This window comes from Mytilus californianus, unplaced genomic scaffold, assembly GCF_021869535.1.
Source record: "Mytilus californianus isolate M0D057914Y unplaced genomic scaffold, xbMytCali1.0.p SCAF_6, whole genome shotgun sequence".
NCBI lineage: Eukaryota > Metazoa > Mollusca > Bivalvia > Mytilida > Mytilidae > Mytilus > Mytilus californianus.
This window is the reverse complement of record NW_026262712.1, coordinates 77,086,939-77,111,276: the sequence shown is the minus strand read 5'-3', so window position 1 is coordinate 77,111,276 and position 24,338 is coordinate 77,086,939. Positions and strand designations below refer to the sequence as shown.

General features: G+C 32.3%; 1 protein-coding gene across 1 annotated transcript in view; it reads right to left on the bottom strand.

Moving 5' to 3' along the window:
* LOC127704333 (signal peptide, CUB and EGF-like domain-containing protein 2) overlaps positions 1–23,201 on the bottom strand; it is a 78,212-nt gene extending 55,011 nt beyond the window's left edge. Inside the window, exons 1-2 of the mRNA XM_052208346.1 lie at positions 22,878–23,201; positions 9,433–10,074 (exon numbers count right to left, since the gene is read on the bottom strand). Of these exons, the coding sequence (XP_052064306.1) occupies positions 9,433–10,074; positions 22,878–22,905 (670 nt within the window). The 5' untranslated portion in view covers positions 22,906–23,201. The remainder of the gene's footprint in view (positions 1–9,432; positions 10,075–22,877) is intronic.
* Between the last annotated feature and the right edge of the window lie 1,137 nt (positions 23,202–24,338).

Genomic DNA, 24,338 nt, shown 5'->3' with positions numbered 1-24,338 from the left:
CTACGACAGATCCATCCATTGGATGACCAGTGAAGGTGATACACGGCTGAAAACACATACTAGTATTATATTCATAATTACTCTAAATATCAGCACAACCATGTTAAATCTGCAAATTTGCGGAAGCAAATTTTTGTTCTTCCCTCGCCCGGATTCGAACTCATGCTATTGGGATATCGAGACAACACCGCCTGCACTGTGTCCAGCGCTCTAGACCACTCAGCCACCTAGACTGAACTAAAAATTCAGCTTTCGGTGGCCTAGTGTTACCTTTCCTCGTCAGTAGAATCTAGATTTGTAACACAGTACATGATATATAAGGCATGAAGATGGAATTGACTGCAGATTAGCTAAATTATCTATCGTAAAGGATCGTAAGATGCAGTCACAGAAATAATATATATATATATGTGTGTGTGTGTGTGTGTTAAAGAGTTAAGACCAATTATACATGAATTTCTTTCACACAAGGGCCAATTTGGGCCAAAAGTCATTCAATCTGTACTTTTAATTCATAATATCACACTGCGTGTACTTTAAGGATTCAACAAACGCCAGAATATAGCACGAAACTGCATTTTCTTATATTTTGGCAAATTTGAGTATTTACCCCAAAAAAGTTTAAAAAGAACATCGCTAAACAAAACTAAAACTATGTTTGATGTAAAGCTATTGTCTTTCAGATACAAATTATAGTTCGATTTGGTTCGCGACGTCCTTCGATGTAAATTTTGAAATTTGTATCAATATGCTTTCAACAGCAACATGTAGCATTGCATACCATTCTGATTTTATAAAAATATGTAAAATTGTATAGAAATATTTTAAGTATATGATGTGGACTCTTTTAATATAGAATTCCAAACAGGATTTGACAACTTTTATATTCTGTGTGAGTGAAACAAATACAGGGGCGGCCCTACTTCTTTGAACATACAAGAAGAAACAGTGCAACACTATTGTACTTATATCGTAGGTAAATAAAGATGTTTTGTTCTTACCAAGAACGTTCCTTATTATGCCTGTTTCTGAAGCTAAAACAATAAATTTTACATTTGCCGCAAATGTACGTATATTGTATAATTAACAGGTTTGATGATTAGAGATATAACTAAGAAATTACAAGACCGTGTTGATTTTAAATTTACATACATAAATCAGTTATTTTACACTTTTTAGTAACACTTTCAAAGATTCGGCTTTGAGTGTTCCTGATGAAGGTAAATCGCTTCGGACGCATCAAATTTATAAAGTGTTGTTTTCATATTTTTGTTTATACAACGTATATATATTGTACTGTATTTTTCCGAGAAACCGTTCTTATTTGTATTTTTTCTCATATATTAACCATTATCAGACGATTTGATCCCTGCATACCATTATCCAAAAGTACCTCATGCAGCGATAAAAATCACAGGTGATTTTTTAATCTACAATTTTCGAATTATATTTAATCTACAAAGTAAAACGATTAAAGCGTCTGTCAAACTATAATCCAAATAAAATTTCATACTCTCCATCAAAGAAAGTAGAAAGTTTTGATTTAATATTAAAAAGGATTGTCCTGCCTTTTACAACCGTAATTATTATACCTTTATTGTTACCGTTAACGTATTTCCCTTTGAGGAATTTTTATCAACCTTGTGTAATGTTTGTAATAAAATGTATATCATTATTTTTCGTTCAGTTGGTTAAACTTATTGTAAAAGTGATCGTTGGAAATTTTATAGGACATCATTCTCATAGGGGTATAAATGGGACTGAATGTTGCATTCTAATTCAGTATACAACAAATTAAAACAAAGATATCCACTTATAAAGTAAACCTAAAATAGAGTAAAGGATCAAGCCTAACTTATATGTACACGTATATACTATAGTATTTAAATTCAGTTAGCATTGCCATTTTTAAGTTAATTCTATACTGGAATACCTTAAGAATACCCTAAATAATCGTGGGACGATATTTATCAATTGTTCAGAATAAATTACCACAGTACTGTGAATAGCTTACGTCGGATGCAGGTTAAATTCCCAGACATTATTTTGATGAACTGAGATGACCCGGACGAATTACCTATACGACTTCCTAAGGCCTGTAAACCACAAACATGATTATAAAATATTTGCTGTCGTTTACTGCATGTTTTATGTATTATGTTGTGTCGTATACTAATTCTGTGGTAAAACTTAATCATAACTGTCCGAATGTTTTTTACATATTTTCTTTGTAAGTATCAAATCCCGATTTATGCTATAAAAATGAAAAGGACACAAGGGTGAATGAATTTGTAGAATGCCTATTAATTATGTATATATTTAACAGGGAATTCTTATGCTTTTTCTGGTGTTGTTGTATTACGTCTGTGCAGTAAAGAATGCTATATCGAGGCGATTAATACTTTTGTTTAGTCAGAAGCAAAAGAAGTCTAACCTTGCCACTAGCTTTGAACTTTTTCGTTAAAAACTCGAATGAAATAGTTTGGTCAAGATAATTTCAATTTTCTTATAAAAACTATAGTACTTATAAATTACAAAATCCATTAAAAATTTCTAAGAGATGAAAGGAAACTTCCATCCTTCCCGAGCGTCTGAGTTCTGTCCAAGTTTTAGCATGTTTAGTGTTACACAATTTGTAGTTTTCTGTATTATAGTGTTGTCCTTTTCTTTCTTTTTTTTCTTATTTGCCATGACTTTTCTGTCCTTTGTCAGTGTAGTACTGTTTCTGATTGCCCTTGGAATGTTGCGTAACAGTTAAAAAAAGAATCGAATGATGACTTTTTTAAAAGGTAATAAGAACACTAACCCGACTAATCCAGTCGTTATATTCCGACTAACTATCGATCGCTACATTCACCTCGAGAGGACACTGACCGATAGAGGGCGCTGAATCATTCTAGTTATAAGAACACTATTTAAACAATCCAATTAATCTCCCAATTTATTATTTATCAAATTCTCTTCAAGATTAGGGGTAACCAAACATAGTTTTATCTATGGATTTTGAACTTGCATGATTTCTGCACTTTATTTCTTTTATTCGTCGCTTTATTGAGATAGGAAGATGAGATAACCATCCATCAGAGACCAAACGACGAGAATAAAAGCAACTACAGGTCACCGTACGGCCTTCAAAAACTAGCAAATTCCATACCGTATAAAAAACTATAAAAGGCCCGACATGATATGCACATACTTTTATAGTCGACCAACACCATAGGGTATCGAATGACAGCTCTAAGAAATATCCGGTCTAGGTGCGAATGTGATTATTTTTTTACACATTTCATTAGATCGTCTAGTCTAAGCTGTCAGTATTTTTTTTAAATTTTCTTAATGTTTTTTTTTATTTCCAAACTTGTAGCCTCGAATTTTATAATTGAGACATAAATTGTGTAAATGTTCACATAACACATCAAAATAAGTTCTGTATCTATGTTTTATTACAACATTTGATTGTTTTATATTTAGCATTCCAATCTTCATAAGTACTGCAAACAGAATGGCGTAATGACTTTAATCTGTATATTATTTCAAGCAGAAATGAACACAATCAACTTGGAAGAGTTTGATATGTATTTTGACAAATGAAACAGAAAATTCTCAAATACCTTTGCGATCAATTAACATTCATTTGTTAATGAAAATAGCAGAACACATCTTGAAATAAGATTTTATCATATGCCATAGAGTGCGACAACATACATTTACCTGTTGCTTTGGGTTTAAACTTTTTATGATCATTTTCGGAATGTGTTTTATAGAATAGTAGGGACACACGTATAAACAAATATTGTAAAGAAAATTCTCAAAAGGTATAAAAACTCCAAAACAGTGTACTACAAGTTTTGTCGCCTTTTATTGTCTACTCCTTAATTTTCATCTGTTTACTGGGGAAATATTTGCGGTGCATTAAGTGGTTCACACAAATATATTTTTTTTTATTGTCAGATTATTGCGATAGAAATTAGTTTGGGGTCTTCAAAATAGTATTGTACATCCATTGTTCCTTATAAAGCAACATCGTTTTGTAACGTTCATTTTGATTGGATAACGCCACAAATTAACGATGTATGGTCTAAAATTGTGCACATAAGCGCAGACGTCGTGTACTTGATTTAAAAACATTTGATCTGGCAAAGTTTCAGTTGCGTTATAATGGAGATACAGTATTGTATTTGAAGATTTGCGAGCAACAATTTTTTAACTCAATTTACGATCATGAAATCATCAGCAAATTTTTAAATACAACACTGTTTTCTCCTAATAAATGCAATTCGGGATGTGCATCTATGGGACTGAAAATGTTTTGATTGCTTCATCAATTTATGGAGTTCACTTGCCCAATCCCGATCGCTTTTTTGACAGTTTTATTGAGTTGAATATAAAAACGGAAATGTCTAGCATTCCATTGTTTATCAATTATTCTTTTGTAATCTTGAAAGTGTCAGTAACTGTAAATATCAATTTCTAAATTATGATTTCAAATATGTACGTAGTATCTCAACAAGGGCGCATTAAGCCCCCCCCCCCTTTTTTTGGAGCTACATATATGGTTAATGCATAAGAACTTTTACATGTTCTACTCATAACGTTGCCTAGTTTGCCCCTCCTTTTTCAAAATCCAGGATCTGCATCTGAATTGGTGTTATTTTAGTGGACAAGCTTAAGGGCTTAACGGTGTATTTTGAAAGACACCAATTGATATCTATCTGTGACATACCATAATGGCTTGACTGATTATTCTAAATGACACCAGTTGATATTAATTGAGTGACACGATCCTATTTACAGTGTTTTCTGAATGACACCAGTCGAAACAACTAAAGGGATTTACAGTGGGTTTTTTTTTTAATAATCCAGTCGATATACAGTGATTCACTGGGTATTCTGAATGACACAAGTGAACTTTTATCTTTTTGTTATAACGGAGAATAAAGATTGCACGCATTACCATTACATTTACGCGCAAAAATCATTGCATTTGCGCGCATTCTTTTACAGGAAACTCGGGTAAATACAGGCAGATTATACTTATTTATGTATTTCATTATTATTTTCGAGCAGGATATGTCCGTTTTATTATACACCAGCACTTAGTCCTGGAAATACATTCAGATAAAAAATGTAAAAACATAGGTAATCTAAACATATGGCTTAAAAGTACTGATTATAAATGTCGTAACGTGCTGAATCTTTGAAGCTCACTGCTTTAAGAAAACACAAAACGCAAAAATACATGGATCCGTGTGCTGAATAAAATTGCTCATTGTAGTGGGCATGGAATCATTCTGGGCCGTTTTTAGTACGCCTGGATTCAGCTGACGGTAGTAATGCCCAAAGACTTGGAGGAAATAAGGAATCTGGCGAAATACCATTGCAATTATGTACGGTGCATCGACATAAAATATCCCCTGACAAGTGTTCTGTCGATACGGAAAGTAAATCCATCGTAAACTAATGAGTTTTCCTCCGACTTGTTTCTGACAAATGAAACTTCATGTGTGTGCCTTGGTGCAATTTTACAAACTGACTTAAATAATTTACTAAAGCGATCACCATTGGTAAAATAAGGAAACAGAATAGTATTTACTTTGAAATATTCTCAATTATGTTACATATGTACATGTGTGTCTAAAGTTATTACAGGATTTTTCATGATCAGTTTATCTTTTATTTTTAAAACTCAATATGAAAAATATTTAATTTAGATTTACAAATATGTTCAAAAATCATAATAACTATAGTCTTTTTACCTGTTTTAACTGTATAATGAATGCGCGCAATTATAATCAAAAGCTGCGAGCAAACGTAAAAATAAAATCCCTAAATGCGCGTAAATGTAATGCGCCCAATGTAGTGACCTCCTCGTACCATTTCCCAGACATGATACAGTCAGTTTTTTTCATCTTTACCATTATATGATAGATTCTTCAGAATTTTTTTCCGAGTTTTTACAGTTAATGCAATTTCTAATTTCGTTATATTCAGTTTATTGTTAAAGAGGAATTCACACTTGTGAGGTTATGTATGGAGATCTGTTGGTCTTGTACAGATAAAGAGTTGTGGTTTTAAAAGTCACTGTGACGCGGAGATGTAATTTAAAAGTCTAGCATTGGAGATTAACGTCAATTGCTGGAGATCTACAGCACTAGACTTTACATCTACAGCGCTTAACTTTAAAAACCACAACTCTTTATCTGTTTGAGACCAACAGGGCTCCGTAGCTATGCCTGTGTGTGCTTATCTAACCAGAAAAAATATGAGATTGACCAGACATTTTCTTTATTTTAAAAGCATTTAACAGTACCAATTAATAAATATCAAATATTCGGTGTGTTATTTTTATATTTTATTAAAGCTAAAAATTGAAACAACATTGTGCATTATGTAATTTCTTGTCTGTTTATTATGTTCAACGTGCAATTTGAATCATTCTATATGATCTTGAAACAATCAAATTCACACATAAAGTGCAATTTATATAACATAAACCCGTCAATGCAACCTCCCATCGCGGGTTTATGACATGAACTAAGAGCTTCCTTAGCAAGGGAAGAATATAAATCTATCTAAAATCGATGCTAGCCAAGAAAACTATTACTTCATCATAATAATTACGCCGTTAAAACTTAAGTTTGTGCTTGGGTGGTTGTCTACGTTCCATTAGGTACAAACGTCTTCTATCATGATTAACATCACAAAATGAATTTCTTGTAGGAATATATACACATTTTGTAAAATAAGAAGATGTGGTATGACTGTCAATGAGACAACCAAAAACCAAAAGAAAAGGATATAATCAACAACTGGCACGTCATCCTACGGCTTTCAGTCAACAATGAACAAAACCTTTACCGATTAGTAAGCTATGAAAGGCTCTGAGATATAGATTGGCCATTAATCGTTATGACTATCATACAGACCTTCCATGAAAAATGTCCAATATAAAGAAAACAAAAGAAATCACGGTAGCAATTAAAAATCAATTAAATGACAATTATTAATATCATTTCACAGTTAAAAACATTAGTGTTGAAAAAAGGTATCATGGTAAAACACAAAATGACAAAAACGATTCCCACAAAGTACACAGACAACAGAAGATTGAGCAACACGAACCCCGCCAAAACCACTGGCGAACTAGAAAAGAAGTTCCTGCACCCCCATGTGACTTCATGACATGTAAAAATGCGGTGATAGGTCGTATCTGGTGATGTCATCAACGCAGAAACAATGCTGGAATTGTGACTACGAGAAATGAAAAATATTTGATGTCCTTCGTGACCATACATTCTACAGAACGGTAAACCAAATGATGATGACTCTGTTAAACTTTCGTTAACGACACCTTTAACATTAAGTGCATTTGGTTAAATAACTTCCATTTAAGCAATTATCCTATATCAAGGAAATGGTTTTCAAATATTTTGCATCAGTTTTTATTGTAAAACAGGATTTATTAACTAATACTCATTTTCTTGATATTGCTATGTATGTGCTTCTCTTAACTTACTTGAAAAGGAGAGGGGAAAAAACAAGCACAACCCTTCGTCGGGAAAGATAATTGGTTCGTTTCGATTAATGTTATTGTTGAACAATTGAATTTTATAATTGACGTCAACTTTTTTTTCAAATCTTCATTATTCAAAGTTATATGTGTGTTTGTGGTTCAGGGGGAAAATTGCCTTAGGGAATAAACTAGTTTCAAAATGTGGTTGTTTCTAGTAAGCTGACTATTGTAATCATTATTATGGGTTCAAATGGCTGGACGTGTACTCGTATATCAATATTTAAGTTGTATTGTTCAGCATTTTTGTCACCTTGCGACCAACACCGTTCATTACTGCATTTTCAGTTACAGGTGGTTGCAAACACATTTTTTATGAATAACTGCAATGCAGTACAAAGTATCAAAATGAAATTTGGCATTTAATCCTTACATTGTCAGAAACTTACATTTACCATGACGAGTAATTTACCGCTGTGAAGTAGAAGTCAATTGTATTATACGGAAGATCAATTAAGAGGCTTGTTTAGACTAAACATGCTGTTGTTAAGTGTTAGAGTGTTTAAGCTCATATCGTACTTAAACTGGCCTCTATCCAGATGTATCAGTCATTCAAATATATACATCCTGTAGACTTACACAATAATATTGACAGATATATCCTCATTCAAGTAACCAAATAAGAGTAGTGAATGAAAGGGATATTTTCCAAGTTAAAAGATAATAAAATATTTCCTTATGCTTTAAGTTTTCTATAAAGAGTTAGTGTTCAGTTCAAATTATTCTTTGATTGATACTGTATAATTTGTTTATCAAGCTATGAATGATATTTAACTGCAATGCAGTACAAAGTATCAAGCAACTACGCTAACAGAGTAGTAGTACAAAGTATCAAGCAACTACGCTAACACAGTAGCAGTACAAAGTATCAAGCAACTACGCTAACAGAGTAGCAGTACAAAGTATCAAGCAACTAAGCTAACAGAGTAGTAGTACAAAGTATCAAGCAATTAAGCTATCAGAGTAGCAGTACAATGTATCAAGAAATTAAGCTAAAAGAGTAGCAGTACAAAGTATCAAGCAATTAAGCTAACAGAGTAGCAGTACAAAGTATCAAGCAATTAAGCTATCAGAGTAGCAGTACAAAGTATCAAGCATTTAAGCTAACAGAGTAGCAGTACAAAGTATCAAGCAATTAAGCTAACAGAGTAGCAGTACAAAGTATCAAGCAATTAAGCCATCAGAGTAGCAGTACAAAGTATCAAGCAATTAAGCTAACAGAGTAGCAGTACAAAGTATCAAGCAATTAAGCTAACAGAGTAGCAGTATAAAGTATCAAGAAATTAAGCAATCAGAGTAGCAGTATAAAGTATCAAGAAATTAAGCAATCAGAGTAGCAGTACAAAGTATCAAGCAATTAAGCTAACAGAGTAGCAGTACAAAGTATCAAGCAATTAAGCGAACAGAGTAGCAGTACAAAGTATCAAGCAATTAAGCTAACAGAGTAGCAGTACAAAGTATCAAGCAATTAAGCTATCAGAGTAGCAGTACAAAGTATCAAGCATTAAGCGAACAGAGTAAGTAGGTGACAAGCATTATTTCCTCTAGTTGGAAGGGTAGTATTTATGTATTAGGAAAATCTGCAATTTTACATACTGGTGAATTTCTTTTTTTTATTTAAGATTTTTTGGAAAAGTTTGTATTCTATGCATATAAAATGCCGCAAAGCACCGGTAGCATTAGGTTGATTAAGTTAACAGAGTAAGACGGTAGTCATGATACAGATTCACATACTTCCTAACACCACAATGCAAATACTTCAGTAAACCTTGGGTCATGATTAGAAACTGGTGAAAATGCTAACAAGTGTACAATTACCCATATGGCTCAGAAATTTCTACCATACCACCTTATATACTTACCGGGCAATGAATACAATGTAATGGTCGCCCTGCATAGGCCACTTCCGCTCCTGTAACTTCCAGCTACGACACGATTTAAGCCAACATAAACACTATAATCCTTTAATCCATATTCCGTATCTTGTCCTTTTAGTGTATATAAAAATCTTGATTCTATATAATCTTTCGTTTTTCCTGATTTATATTCGATTCTTTCATCACTAATATCCATTTTTACACGTGACCCTTTTCTAATAAAGTCATCGATAGTTCGAATCAAGAGCCCACCATCTGACGAAGCATCCATATGACCTTTCAAATTGTTTCCATATATACGCAGTTGCTTATTATGCAATTGTATTTCTGCCATATTACTCGTGGTACCATTATCTCCCCCGTATCCGTCTCCTGTTGGAGAATCTGAAATATCTATGGTCCACATTCTTGGAGGTTCGCCATAATTAAACATAAATCTGGCTCCATCGTACTTTCCAGAGAAATCAATTTTAAGAACTACCTGTTTATCACACGAAAAGCTACCACTCTTTGTTGGTTGTTGAACGAAAGATATATAAGGACTATATCCTTTAACGACGCCATTACGTAAATCTAAATCTACAACATTGTCTTGTAGAGCTGCAGTTTTAAGACATAAACACAAAACTGAAACACAAGAAACTATTGTTAATCTCAACTTATATGAATTGTTATGTTTGCTTAATTATAAATAAATGTCGAATACACACAAAGAAAAGGGATTACGCTAAAAAAAAAACATCAGTTTTGTCACAATTGAATGGAGCCGCGAAGTTTCAGTCAAAATTACAAATTCTTTCATTACTACTTCTGTGAGATAGAAATAACTAGTTTCAAAATATAATGCAAAGGACAGATCTAGGCTTCTCGGAATGATTTTTTTTTCTTAATCCTTATATACTGAAAGGTCACACGTTCATTAACTTCACGAACTTCCAGAACACATGAGTTGAACCCCATTTTTTGGTGGGGTGCATGTTATTTTAGTTACATAGTACGCAGTGTTTTGTAAACTGTTCATATTTCTTTTTGATAGCCTGTTTTTTTCTTCGACTTGTGGATTTTGATAGCTTCCTTGGTTGTCTTCTCCTCTTTTTGACAAGAGCAGATATGAATAAGAATATTTACTAGAATTGAATGGCGAGACCTGTAAAAAAAACTAAATCTAGAACGTCAAACGAAATGTCTTTGATTTTTTTCCAATTTGAATACAGTATTGTACCTTAAACACATGCGTATTGTATAAACTGACACTTTATTGACAGTGCGATTACTGTTACAGAAAGTACTTAATGCATTAATTATTGATATCTCGCTGCAGAATGATTTGTGTATCACTCATTTTTCTATTTATCCAAGGGTATGTCATTACTTAGAGGATCAAAACCTCTGTCTTCACATTTCAGTATGGAATTCGACTCACAGTTAAATGGATTTAAATAAGGATAGTACATAATGTATCGTATGAGTAAAGTTGTATGTATATCGATGTTATGAGACACAGAAATGCTTTTCAATACAGTCGGATGGGGCGGGGGGTCATTGATAAAAAAATTATTTCAACTGTTAATGTTTTATAAATTTTTCTTTGGTTACCTAACACGGGGCGATACCTGTGCATTGTCATCATTTACCAGGTCGGCAGTAGTTTGTCATCATTTACCAGGTCGGCAGTTGTTTGTCATCATTTACCAAGTCGGCAGTAGTTTGTCATCATTTACCAGGTCGGCAGTAGTTTGTCATCATTTACCAGGTCGGCAGTAGTTTGTCATCATTTACCAGGTCGGCAGTAGTTTGTCAATGAACTTCATAAATCGAAAAAAGGAGAGACAACATTACAGCAAAATACACAACAGATGGAGAAAAAACAGAGACCATAATGAAACGTGAAGTTTAAGTATAAAGAGGTGTTCGTTTCGTTGTTCTTGACAAGTACCTGTATGACGTCTGTGTCAAACACGTCTCATTCCGGACAAGCTAAAATGATTTCCGACCATTTGTTTTTGAAAAAACACGTCGTAGGGACTGGTCATTTTCTTTCATTTGGAGGGGGTGTGGGTGTGTGGGGGGGGGGGGGGGGGGGGGGGTTGAGGAGGTAACAGTGGAATTTCTCTGATTTTTTTCATGTCCCTACCTTGAGGAAGGTAGATAAATCCAAGACCCCCTTCCAAAGACGTTAACATTTCAACCCCACCCACTTAAAAAAACATTTCTCGGATTTTTTTATTCTTTATAACAAAGATACATGCATACAATTTCTATTTATATTATTATCGTTCAAAGAATTATTGCATCAGTAGTGGATCTAGAGCTTAAAGTGAGAGAAGTTGTTTATGACTTCAGGGAACTTTATTTGGATATAACTGCGAATGAGACAGCTATCCAACAGAGTTAAAACGAAGTGGTAGTAAGCAATTATAGGCCACCGTACGGCCTTCAACAGAGTTCAAATGAAGTGGAAGTAAGCAATTATGTCCACCGTACGACCTTCGACAATGAGAAAAACTCGTACTGTATAGTCGGCTATAAAAAGGCCGACATGAAAAATGTTAAACAATTCAAACAAGAAAACTAACGGCCTTATTTATAACAAAACAATTTACGGAAACCAATACATGTATGACATACCTGAACCAATGACAACCACTGTACTACAGGCTCCTGACTTGGGACAGGCACATACAAAATTTGGTAGTGTTAAACAAGTTTGTGAGCTCTCAACCATCTCTTAACCTTGGACAACGGTGTTACAGAACACCATAAGAACAAACCGTAAAAATCAGTTACAATTTGCAACTCAAAAGATCGGTAATAGGCACTAAAACAGAAGACACAAAGCACCGAAAAAAGAGTACTCGTAGTTACTGAAAGCCAGTTCAATGCCAATTACAACTAATAAATAAATCATGTTTGCCCTGACTAAAGTATCAAGAAGTACACATCCAACGGTCTTAGTCAAAGACAGTCTGAGAAACGCATGACCTTGTGCAATGCCAAAATTTAAGTAAACAGCTCTCTACATGATGTAGAATCATAAGTTATCATAACTGTATGTATATCAACATATAGTCAGTTATGTTTTAATTTTTCAAAAACAAAACAAAAACAATGTTAGAAGTCCTATATAGTAATATTTAAAGATTTCACTACTGTGTTAAATTGATAACCTGGCTTTAAGAATAAGTTTATTCAAAGGATCAATTAGTTTACATTGAATGTGTCTAAATTTACGGGCTTTATAAACAACATCACCGTAAAACTTGGATGGGATATCCCGTTTGTAATAAGAATTTTACAGGTGCAGCCAAACTTTCTAACCAAATCTGTATACATATGAATGAATTTGGTAAAGGTTTTAATTAATTTGTGGTAACGAAATCCCTGCCTTTTGGATTTACCAGTTATACATAAATTACAGACACGGACATAGCGAGCAAGTTGTGAAATATATTATCACACCGTCAGAAGGGGCTAACGGAATATGCCTGTTATGGTCTCATTGACATTTACCACACCTTCATTAAATTTCAGCATATTGTATATATATTCTTTATTAAAGAAGTTTGTAAACTAACATTAGATTAGAATACATGCTTGGAAGAAGATGTTGAAACTTAGGAATTGAAAATTGAATCTTAACAATTGAACCGAGCAGAGCGAGGCGAAAAAAAAGATTTTTGTGCCAAAAAAAATATATTTTTCAGTTATGTGGAAGAGGTGGGTGTGGGTCACAAAATTTGTTCGATGCCCCCCTATCTGAAGTATAGAAAAATTGGACACCCCCTTTGCAGGTTACAAATGACCAGTCCCTAATACAAAACAATAAATATGGTGGGAAGAAGATTTACGACAAAATCAACGATAGCTTTGATTCATTTAAACAATAATACGCTGTTGATTGATAAAATTGTAGGAAGTATGTGATGCATTTTTGTCAGTTCCTTAATGAAAGCATTGCGTTAGTGTTATGTTTCTTAATATCTTTACGTAAAGTGTTTAGTAAACTTTATTCATTAATAATATTGACCTACACAAATGGTATTGTCAACAGTCAGACAGAGATTTGTTTAAAAAGTTGTTAAGATGTGTTTAAAACATGTGCGAATTTCACAGATTTAATTCAACATTATTAGTAGACAATTTATCTTTTATCAATACATTTTACAGTTCAGATGGTTCATATTAATAAAACTAGCTATTTTACAGTGATTCCAATTGAACTAAATGCATTATAGCCAAACGATTAACGTATAACGCCAACTGAACTTATTTACATAATATAAAATTATTATGTCAATCAAATTTACTAAAAAAAATATTAATTAGTATCCTATTTCAGTCTGTCAATCGTGTATCTGAACATTCTTAGTAATCATATATAATTTCTGTTAAGATTTCTTTTCAGAAAATGAGTATTGTATTGTAAACATGTGTAGATAAGATTGCTATTAAGAGTTTTGCCTTGATTTTATCTTTTAATTTCCAATTAACTTGTCAACATATTAATAATCGTATAGGTAGACAAAGAAAACGGGTTTTAACAAGCTTTTTAAACATGAACGATTCGGAAGAAAATGGAGCTAAGGGAGGTTACTCGAGTGCAAAAGTTAAATGAATTATGATTAATATTGCAATACTAGTTCAAGTACAGATGATTTAAGTGCAAATGCTTAACAGATTGGGATGTTTAAATAAAGATCATATAAAAAAGTCAGACGATACCAAATGTGCAATTAAAAAACCACAAGTCGAAGACAGAAGGATTACACCATGACGAGAAGAAAAAACGAAAAGACATTTTATAAATCAACAGCGTATTCATGTTAAAAAAAATGTAGCACTACATTACTGTTCAAATTAAGTTATTGAATTTTCCTTTTTAGTTATTAGACATGTTTGTTTAAATAACTGTTAAAAGGTTGCTGTTAAACAAGTGGTGCTGCAGAGAAAGCTCGAGATCACAAAATGATAGCCCCGTTCCCCACATAACGCAAAGGCAAAGTCTATGATTTGCTAAAACGAAAAAGGAAGTGCATCACAAAGACATTATATAGTGTATATTCTGAGAAATTTAAATTAAATTCTGATTAGGGTTTAGAATCTCAAATAATCTGCACATATCGGAAGTGCAAAATGTCCAAATCTCGAACAATAACCTTTAGAATGATTAAAGACTACAATCTTACTTTTAAAATCAGATTCGTCTACTCAGTACTGTAATGAGGACTGAAAAAGTTGACCATGGAACGAATGTCATTTTTATTGCTTTGTTGCACATTATTCTGTTTTGAATCTGATATTGAAATTTGCGGGAAATGTTATGCTGGTTTACGAGTTTTTCAAACTGTTAAGTGGTAATCGGGCATATGAGGAAGTACTGACGGGAAATTTTTTTTTTAAGTTTTGGATTCAGAAGTATTGGCCTCTTAATATTGATTTTTTTACTGATATTCCAAATTAGTAAATATATGTCATTTAAGGTTAAAAAAAAAAACGTCTCGGGTATTACGCATTGCTTATCATTTTGATGTTTATAGTTTCTGTCTGTCTGTTATAGTTTTCCGTTTTCAAGATGAAAGATAAAACACCAACATAGAAAATCGTCATTTTAGGGCAATAACTCCTACAAGGAGTAGTGTTATAATTTTGGTGAAAATCAAAATATGGTAAATCTTGACGTGTTCAGCATTTTTGTTTTATATATATCTTTATTATGATAAACCTTTGTCAATACAATGGTATACAGAAGTTACATGATATAAATAGCACATATATAAATTAAAAGAAAACATAGTATGTTCACTATTTACAATTATAAATTGAATGATTCAGTCAGGAGAACACACACATGAATTAATATGCCTTATAAATGTACATAGCTTTTTAAAATTTGATTTTTTTGTCATATTCATAACTTCATTGAATTTAATTATACAGTCTTACATCTAAACCCTTCAGAGTGAAAATTAGATATTTTCTCTAAATTATAAAATGGTTAATTAGAGCTGTAAATCTATCATCTCATGCGGATAAAGGGACAGATAATATTATTTAATAACCAGATGTTTAAAACATGTTAACAGTAGAGATGATAATACACATTGTGTCCAGTTTCTGATATTACCACTCCAGCACAGGAACAATGAAATTTTTATTTTGACATTTTTATAACTAAACATGGAAATCAGATATTAAAAAGAATGAAGGAAAGTTTTTGATGTTATATATCCCTACACATAAAAAAAAATTTAAATTTGTATTTGTTTTCTTATAATTTTTAATTTGTATTACATGTTTACATTTGTAATTAACTAAATATTCACATTTGTATTTACTATTAATTCATTCATGCAACAATTACCACCTATTATCAAGAAAACAAAACATGTGGTATTCATCAACTAACACCCTTATAATTGGAGAGACAAATTTATTTGAAAATTTTGTGTTTTTGAGTGGTGTGGCTGATAAGCTGATTTTCAATCAAACATCATTTTGATGGGATTTGTTGGGCATAGATGTAGATCTGTATATTTGGTTCATCAATATATTTTTTTCTTTCTATAGCTATAAATTTACACTTCATTAAGAAATGTAGTTTATCTCCGAGATCTTTTAAATCACATTGTTCGCATATTTCTTTATCTCTCTGGATGATTTTCGATCTACCACTCTTTATTGTTCCAGTAGATTTTCTCTATCTATTTTTTGGTTTTCATGATATAAGGCCCTTCTTGCATTTTACCCTTATATTCTAATTCAAGTAATGACAGCTATATTGGTTGATTGACAGGAACTATAATAATAAAATTTACACAAGATACTATAGAAATCATTCAGCCTAAATTCGGAAGACATTGGTCCAGAGAAGATTTTTTTGAAATTTTTTCTTATGAAGAACTCCAAGTGATAGCAATAGCTCACACGGCCAATAGGATCAGTTGAGATAGATATGACATATATCTTTCTTAAGTCACTAATTTTAAACGGATAAAAGAGCATTAACAGAATTCCATAAATCTAACAAACACAATACGGGGTGCATGACGGCGAATCATGCATAGTAGGAGACGATTACCGCGTCAACACACCTCGTCTCATCCCGTTTGACTTAATTCCGACTGTTTTTATTTCAAGGTTTGTCTGTCTTTACTTCGATTTATGATATTTCATAATAATTTTTGGTAGTCCAATCGAAAACGTCTTGTAGAAAACTTATACAACGGTTGCTTATGTCTTTACATTTTTCCTATTTCATATAATTCTTCTCAAAGTATTTTTCGCTTCCCAAACAGATGAAATCTTTTAACCCTAAATCCAAAAACGTTTCTAAATCTATTTAATAAATTGTAAAAAAATGTTTCAATGGGAGATAACCGTGCTTCAAATTTTACTTTGATAGACCTGAGTAGTCTTCCATTTAAGCAAAAGCTTTTCGGTACAATAAGTTTTGTTCTTTTTTTTTTTTGTATTTTTATTTTTTATTTCTGTTTTTTTTAATATTCATTTTAATGAAACATGTCAGCCTATCTTTCAAACAAACTATGATTTAAAGACCTACCTTTTTATATATATTTACATATTACAAACAATAATAATGATAAAAAAACAAAGATAGTTTTCAGTATAATGTCTTATGACACGTGCACTATTTTTACTACTAAATGCTGGATTCTTCGTCTAGACATTGTAATTTTTTACAAACGAAATTCTAAATTATCAACAAAAGTATGAATTGATTTAAGATACATCTTTACATTTTACCCGAAAGCAATTCAATGCAAACAACATCTTAATATGTGCTTTAAGAAAGAAATTTAAGGCAGACACAGTGATTATGATAGTCATTGAAAAGTAAGCTAATTAAATAACTTTTCCAACTGTGATGAAAGGAAATGACTGAAAACAAAATTTGGATACTAGTAGTTCTACGTTCTCAGTCACAAAATAGTTCATCATTTTGGTGTCTCGAGGACTCATTTATTCGATGTTTATGTATATAAGCTGTCATATTTCTTGTATGTATCTTCTACCGGTATCTAGTTTAAATGTTTGGTAAATTTACTGATCTAGACTATCACTTTGGACTGCAATTGAAATGCTCATAATGTAGATGGAAAAGGTTACCAGGTCATAGCACTTGGATTCAATGTATGATTATTTTACGCGGAAATTTACTCTACTTTTGAGATGAATGATTATTGATTGATTGATTGTTGGTATTTAACGTCACTTTCAGCACTATTGGCTTTGTCATGGTGGTCGTTTTTATTGATGGGATGCCGGAGAGAATCGACCTTCAGCAGGAAAACTGACAATCCTGAACGCACCTGTCACGGGCCGGATTCAAAATCATAACCACAGTGTTGCCAGGCTAATGATACAGTAGATGAACTACTTAGACCACTCTGTCATCGAGGCCCCATGGGATGATAGAAGTAACTTAGTTAGATATCTTAAATCAATTTTCTAACTTCTGTTGAAAGATTTGTGATGTACAATTCAATCATTTTAGCAATGTCTTGATATAAATTTTAATTACTATCTAGTATATTGGATATTTTAAACAGTAACCTACCTAGTATTACCATGTTCAAAATTCACATAAATAAAGGCAACAGTAGTATACCGGTAAAACAAATCTTTATTTCATAATGTTCTACTTTAAAATTAAAATTTTTAAATTAGAATAAAAACAATCGAATATGTCATAAATATGAAAGATTTTCAATAAACATATTTTGAGGTATTCAATTGTAAGGTATGGCCAGATCCCAAATACATAGCGATCCAATACTTACATTGCATAGATTTTTTTTTAATTTCACAATGTGAAATAACTTTTTTGAAAAAATAAACTGGCTATTGATGATTTAACCAAACCTTAGATTAATATACTCATTACCTTGAATTATTATCATCATGAATTTAGATACGATATCCTCTTTTCCTTGATTGTGTTTACCACCGATTGAAACTTTTCACGGAATATGTTGTTATACAGAGCAACATGACGCTTGCCACTAGTAGAAGCGGATCTTCTAACCCATCCGCAGCAACTAGGATCACCCAAAGTTTTTGGTGAGTTTAGTGTTGCCCATTCTTTAGTTTTCTATATAGTGTTTTGTGGACTTGTCTTTTCGTCTTTTGCCATGGCGTTGTCATTCTCTTCTACATCTGACCTTTGAATGTCCCCTTGGTATCTTTCGTCTCATATTTTAGTACGAGAAATATCAAGCGCACAGATTTTGGGTTTTCTTGAGTATTTCAGATATTTTACTAATTTGGAGTACGTCTTCAAAATAACTCAAAACAAAGATTTCATTTCCCCCAAGCCAATGTGACCTTACATGAACTTGCCTATTCTCTTAATGTCTCCTTTCGATTATATCGCTCCTCACATTTACAGGTCTTATACATACTTGGCTTTATTTTTTTTATTTTGTTTTGGGGGGGGGGGTAGGGTTGAGCGTTCCTGATGAAGGTAAATCCAGCTAAGCCCTTCGGGCGGACGAAATTGTTATTTTCATTTACAAGCACTGGATTTACTGTTAGCCCAAAGGGTATCATCAGCTCAGTAGTCAGGGCTTCGGTACCGACATGAATTATATTATTTTTTTCTTACATTCGTCGTTGATGAATTAAGCAGAATTACAAACTAAGGTTCAAATACACTGAGGCAAAGTTGACCTTAGCTGCATTTTGCTATTCTTTTTTTTATCCTTTTTTGGACATATTGCTCCTCACGTTTTCAAGATTTATACATCCATGGCTTTTCTTTTTTTTTTTTGGTTTAGGGCGTTCCTGATGAAGGTAAATCCAGAAAGTCGTTTCGGACGAACTACTTTATATCTAGTGTTCAATCTAATTAAAATATAGATCTCGGATTTCGTTATACTACGTTATACTACATACCTCGTATGTAGTATAACGTAGTATAACGAAATCCGAGATCTATATTTTAGTTCAATCTAATTAAAATATAGATCTCGGATTTCGTTATACTACGTTATACTACATACTTCAATCTAATTAAAATATAGATCTCGGATTTCGTTATACTACGTTATACTACATACCTCGTATGTAGTATAACGTAGTATAACGAAATCCGAGATCTATATTTTAAATAGATTGATCTAGTGTTATTCTCATGTAATGAAGCTTGGGTTAAACAAAACAAAAAACAGAAAAAAAACCTAAAGAACAAAAAAGAAAAAACTCTTTCGGTTGTGACATTGCTCAGACGTCTTTTCATGTACATGTATATCTCTAAATGTGTATGAATACAACTCTACTATCTGATAAGAACATATGTATACTACTATTGCCGCTTATCTACAATTGATATCTTTACATACTGGACACCGACTTGAGTTTTTAAAAAAATACATTGTTTGCGATGCGTAATTTGAAAATGTAAAGTCTACTAACGCTCAATTTTTTCGCTTAATCAATTTATGACTATTGAACAGCGGTATACTACTGTTGCCTTTATTTACAGTAAGGTATAAGGTATTTTCACAACAGGTTTTTTTTATTGCAACTAATTGGTAGTCGAGAAGGTAAACACTCAACAAAAATAACAGGATTAGAATCTGGTACGTCAGAAGAGCGTTTCGTCTACAAAAGACCCACCGGTGACGCTCAAATCAAAACAGTTAAATTCCGAAACGTTGTGCCAAATACGGCTGAGTCAAACTATGCCTGGGGTAACGAAACTTTAGTGTTCGAATAATTCAACATTTTATGAACAGTGAATTTACAGAAAATATCAATGATATTATGTCATGAGTGATTTCCTCGTGGACAAAATATCCACCAACAGTTGTGTCGAACCAGTGGTTGTAAAAACTCACCAAAGATACCAGACTTATAATAATCTGGAACGTTAAACGTGCGTTTTGTTTACATTATACACATAAATGACGCTCAAATCAGAACAATTGGAAGGGCAAATTAAAAATGATATTCAGGATCATAACTACCGAAAAAGGTGAAACAGTTTTCAATCTTTGAAAATTCATCAAAAATAATAAAAACGCCAGACATTAGACTCATTAGTGGCGAAACACCAATGTCGATATACTGCAAAATCTGGCTCACGCCATCTATCGCTACAGGTAATTACAACTGAATAATTCAAAAGATTTTAACCTTATGTGAACAGAAATTTAACAGAAAATGACCGAATTCAAAATATTTCATGTCCAACCTGAGTATTAATTACTGAGCTGGTATATAACCCCTCCTCCCTCGAAATGTCCACCAGCAGTTGTATCAACTCGAATCACTTTTAATTGCCAAGTTGAGGAGCATTGAAAATAAAATTACAAAAAGTTGTGCCAAATTTGATTTAAGGCCATCTTTATTAAGGAAGAAGGAAAGGAAACCTTCTTATTTCAAAAGAATTTAACATTCTGTATATTGAAAGTTTGCATACAATGACAACATCTATATTTCAAGTACGCGACGGAACATTGGCCACTGGTCTGGTGATACTTTAGAGGAGAAACATCCACAAGAAGTGGTATTGACCAAATAGTATCATAAATTCATCAAAGATACCAGGCTTATGATTAACTCGAACCTTATTCCAGACAGATTAACATTTCAAATGAAAGTGATAAACCAACTCCATTCGAGAAAAGAAGTGAGTAAGTTATCTAATCCAATTTTAAACAATGATGTCAACAAACATGTGAATATGAAAAAAAAACACATTTAATACAGGAACTGAGAACACAGCAATGGTTTAATAGGCATAAACTCAAAGACAACTATCTCCTGATTTTTATAAATGCATAAAATCATTGCTATTTCACTGATTTTTATTAAACACTTCTTCTTAACTTTTTGGACTTTTTAATGTTTTGACGTCTTTCAATTATTCCCTTAGGTGAAACTTGATGTTATCCAATCGTTTAAATCTCTGGATTGTAAACTATCTTATCGATTCAAGTCTTGTTATCATCGCAAAGCAGTTATACAAAATTTTAAGATGATCTGAGCGGTATGATAAAACCTTGAGGAAATATCATAGGATTAACTTGAAGATATCTCTTATGTTTAAGAGGGCCGTCCGGTCGGAATGTGAAACTGAAATTTGTTTTCTCGTGTAGGGATATGGCTGTCTTCTAAACTCGTAACTCTTTGAGGGATGACAGAAAATGTCTGCATTATCAAACAACCCCCCCCCCCCTTTCCATTTCCGATTTGCCAGTAGCAGTCGAAATCTCCTCACTTATTGCCGGAAGATCCACTTGGTAGAACGTACCTATTGGATCTATTGTTAATTTGTTCTCGTCTTGAATATGCATGAGATATGTGTACTCGATGTTAAGCAAACAGCAATCAATCAATTATAGAATAAAAAGTCCCAAACATGAAAAAACTGAATTATAATCTCGATTTAGTGCGATTGAATTTTTGTATTTTTGTTGCTATCGGAGCCAATTATAACTAAAGTATCTATAATGCATTCAAAATTTGATTTTAAAAAATGTTTCAAGATCTGAAATATTTTTTTTTTATCTATTGAAAAAATGCTTTTAAACTATTTTTAAATTAACAACCATCATAAGTGCAAGAGCACGTATTTTTCACATAGAGATGGTTAATGTTTATCTGGAAACTCTTGCTTTGTATGTAAATTGTTTGTTTAAGGTGCATGGAACTGAAACTAACTACAATTGTTTACGTCTTTTTTCAATCAATATAAACCAAAAAAAAAAATGAAATAAACAATTATTGTCTTCAATATTTTTGTAGAACTTGATATTTCAAGTGGACATTAAATGCTAATATGATAATATTTATGTATTTTTCATTTTCGTATTTTGTCAATGATGTGTTAAATAATTATAATAGTTTAACAATAAAACCAGATATAAGGGTTCATCAAGGTTAAAGTTGTACCTTTCATGAAAAGAAACATACATAAAAGTAAAAAAACAAATGACTGATCAGTGGGTATACGCCTTTTTGTTGTATTGATGTTTACACGCCATTGTGACAATTATGGGAAAATTTTTAGTTTTTTTACCAAAATATTTGACTGCAAAGAGTTTTCTTATCTATCAAATAAGTTCTTGGTTTCTATTATTTGCATTGAAAATACAATAATAACCATTTTAAATAATCCTTGTTTTTTACAAAACAACGATACTAGTTTAATTTTCAAAAAAATGTTATAGTTAAGAATTGGACTTAATAAACCTTTTACGCTTTGCATAAGGTATCACAAAGCAAACTAACTTTGAATAGATAAATGAAAAGTTTATTGCTGAAGCTGGAAAAAAACAGTCATGGTTTTTAAGTTTTAACAAATATGACTTGAAGAATAAATTGTTTGAAATCGAAAAGCACAAAACTTAATTCAGTTATGGAAAATAAAATCACAATAAAAATATATATTACGTAAAACTTACTTGCGAATAAGGTACTTCTGTGACGCATTGTTTACAATGAGGGTATCCGGTTGAGATACTATTGTCACCGTGCCTTAAGAAGTGTCATCCAATATAGAAAAGTTATAGTTGTTGACATGGCTGTGGGCGAAATACCAATACACTGGCGAAAGGCTGCAACGGTTCGCTTGTAAACGATTACTGTAACGTTTGAATTCCTAAGGATGAGCCATAGACACATCTGTTTATTTATTCCAAAGTTGTTCTACAAACGTTCAAATAGTCGCTGAAATGTAAGAAATATTCCAGATTCAACCACTCTTTGATAAATGTAAATGAACAACTTCTTCACAAAGCCAATAACTGTCAATAGAACGTATTTAAACACCAGGAATTAAGTCTTATCAAACTTTACTTTTTCAATGCTCAAAAACATTGATATTTTTTTTCTTTCATGTTTAATTTCCACTCCTTTGAATTAAAGAATATAAAATTTATATTCGAGAACGACTTTATTTAAACAAAAAAATTGCAGTACAATAAAATAAAATAGTTTTCTTTCAAAATTTATTTTCTTAATCAAATATATGGTTTTCCTTTTAATATTTATTTTAGCGGCAAAGCTTTTGTTGGAGTTTAATCAACTGTTTGGTGTTGACATGGGAGGGGAGAGTGCCATCGTGTAACCTAAGCCGGGTGATCTCTATTGTTTCGCCACCGAATTGACAGCAACTTTTGTCCTACTTCAATTCAATTCAGATATTATCTTCCCGTCCGACAATATTTGGCTTAATAAGCGAACATTGTGAAACAAATTATCTACAACTTTTCAACTGAAAGGAAAAATAAAATTGATATCAAACCAAAATTGTCAATTATTTCAACGAAGGACAATTTTCTTTTGTATGAAATCAGACAATCTTGATGAAATCATACAAATGAACAATCTTAACAGCATAAAAATATATTTAAAAAGCGGAAATTGAATGAGTGAATGATTAAATATATATTATTAAGATAGGTACAAATTATCTAGAGTTCATTAAATCTGAGCCTACACATGTATTGAATTCTAGGATGATGTTTTGCGCAGTGTCTCCGCATAATTTTCAGCTCCGCTAGCTTTATTTATTTGCCCAGATCCGGGTGTCGTAATTACCAGACCGGCAGATAGTGAATGAAGCGAATGATACACAGTATCAGAGTTATTGTAAAGAGATAAGTGATAGCATGGAAATACAATACAAGAGATTAGCAACTCCATTAAATGACCATATAATCTATTGAAATAATTAAAGCATACGGTTCTCTCATTATTGTTTAAACCATACTCTTCCCCTGTATGGGATCCGTACAAAAAGCAACACATCACTCAGGTTGAGCAGGTACAGCGTAAGGCAGCCAGGTTTGTCTTCAATGATTATAAAGACAGATCACCTGGAGCAGTTTCAAATTTAATTAAATCATTGGAATGGGAAAATT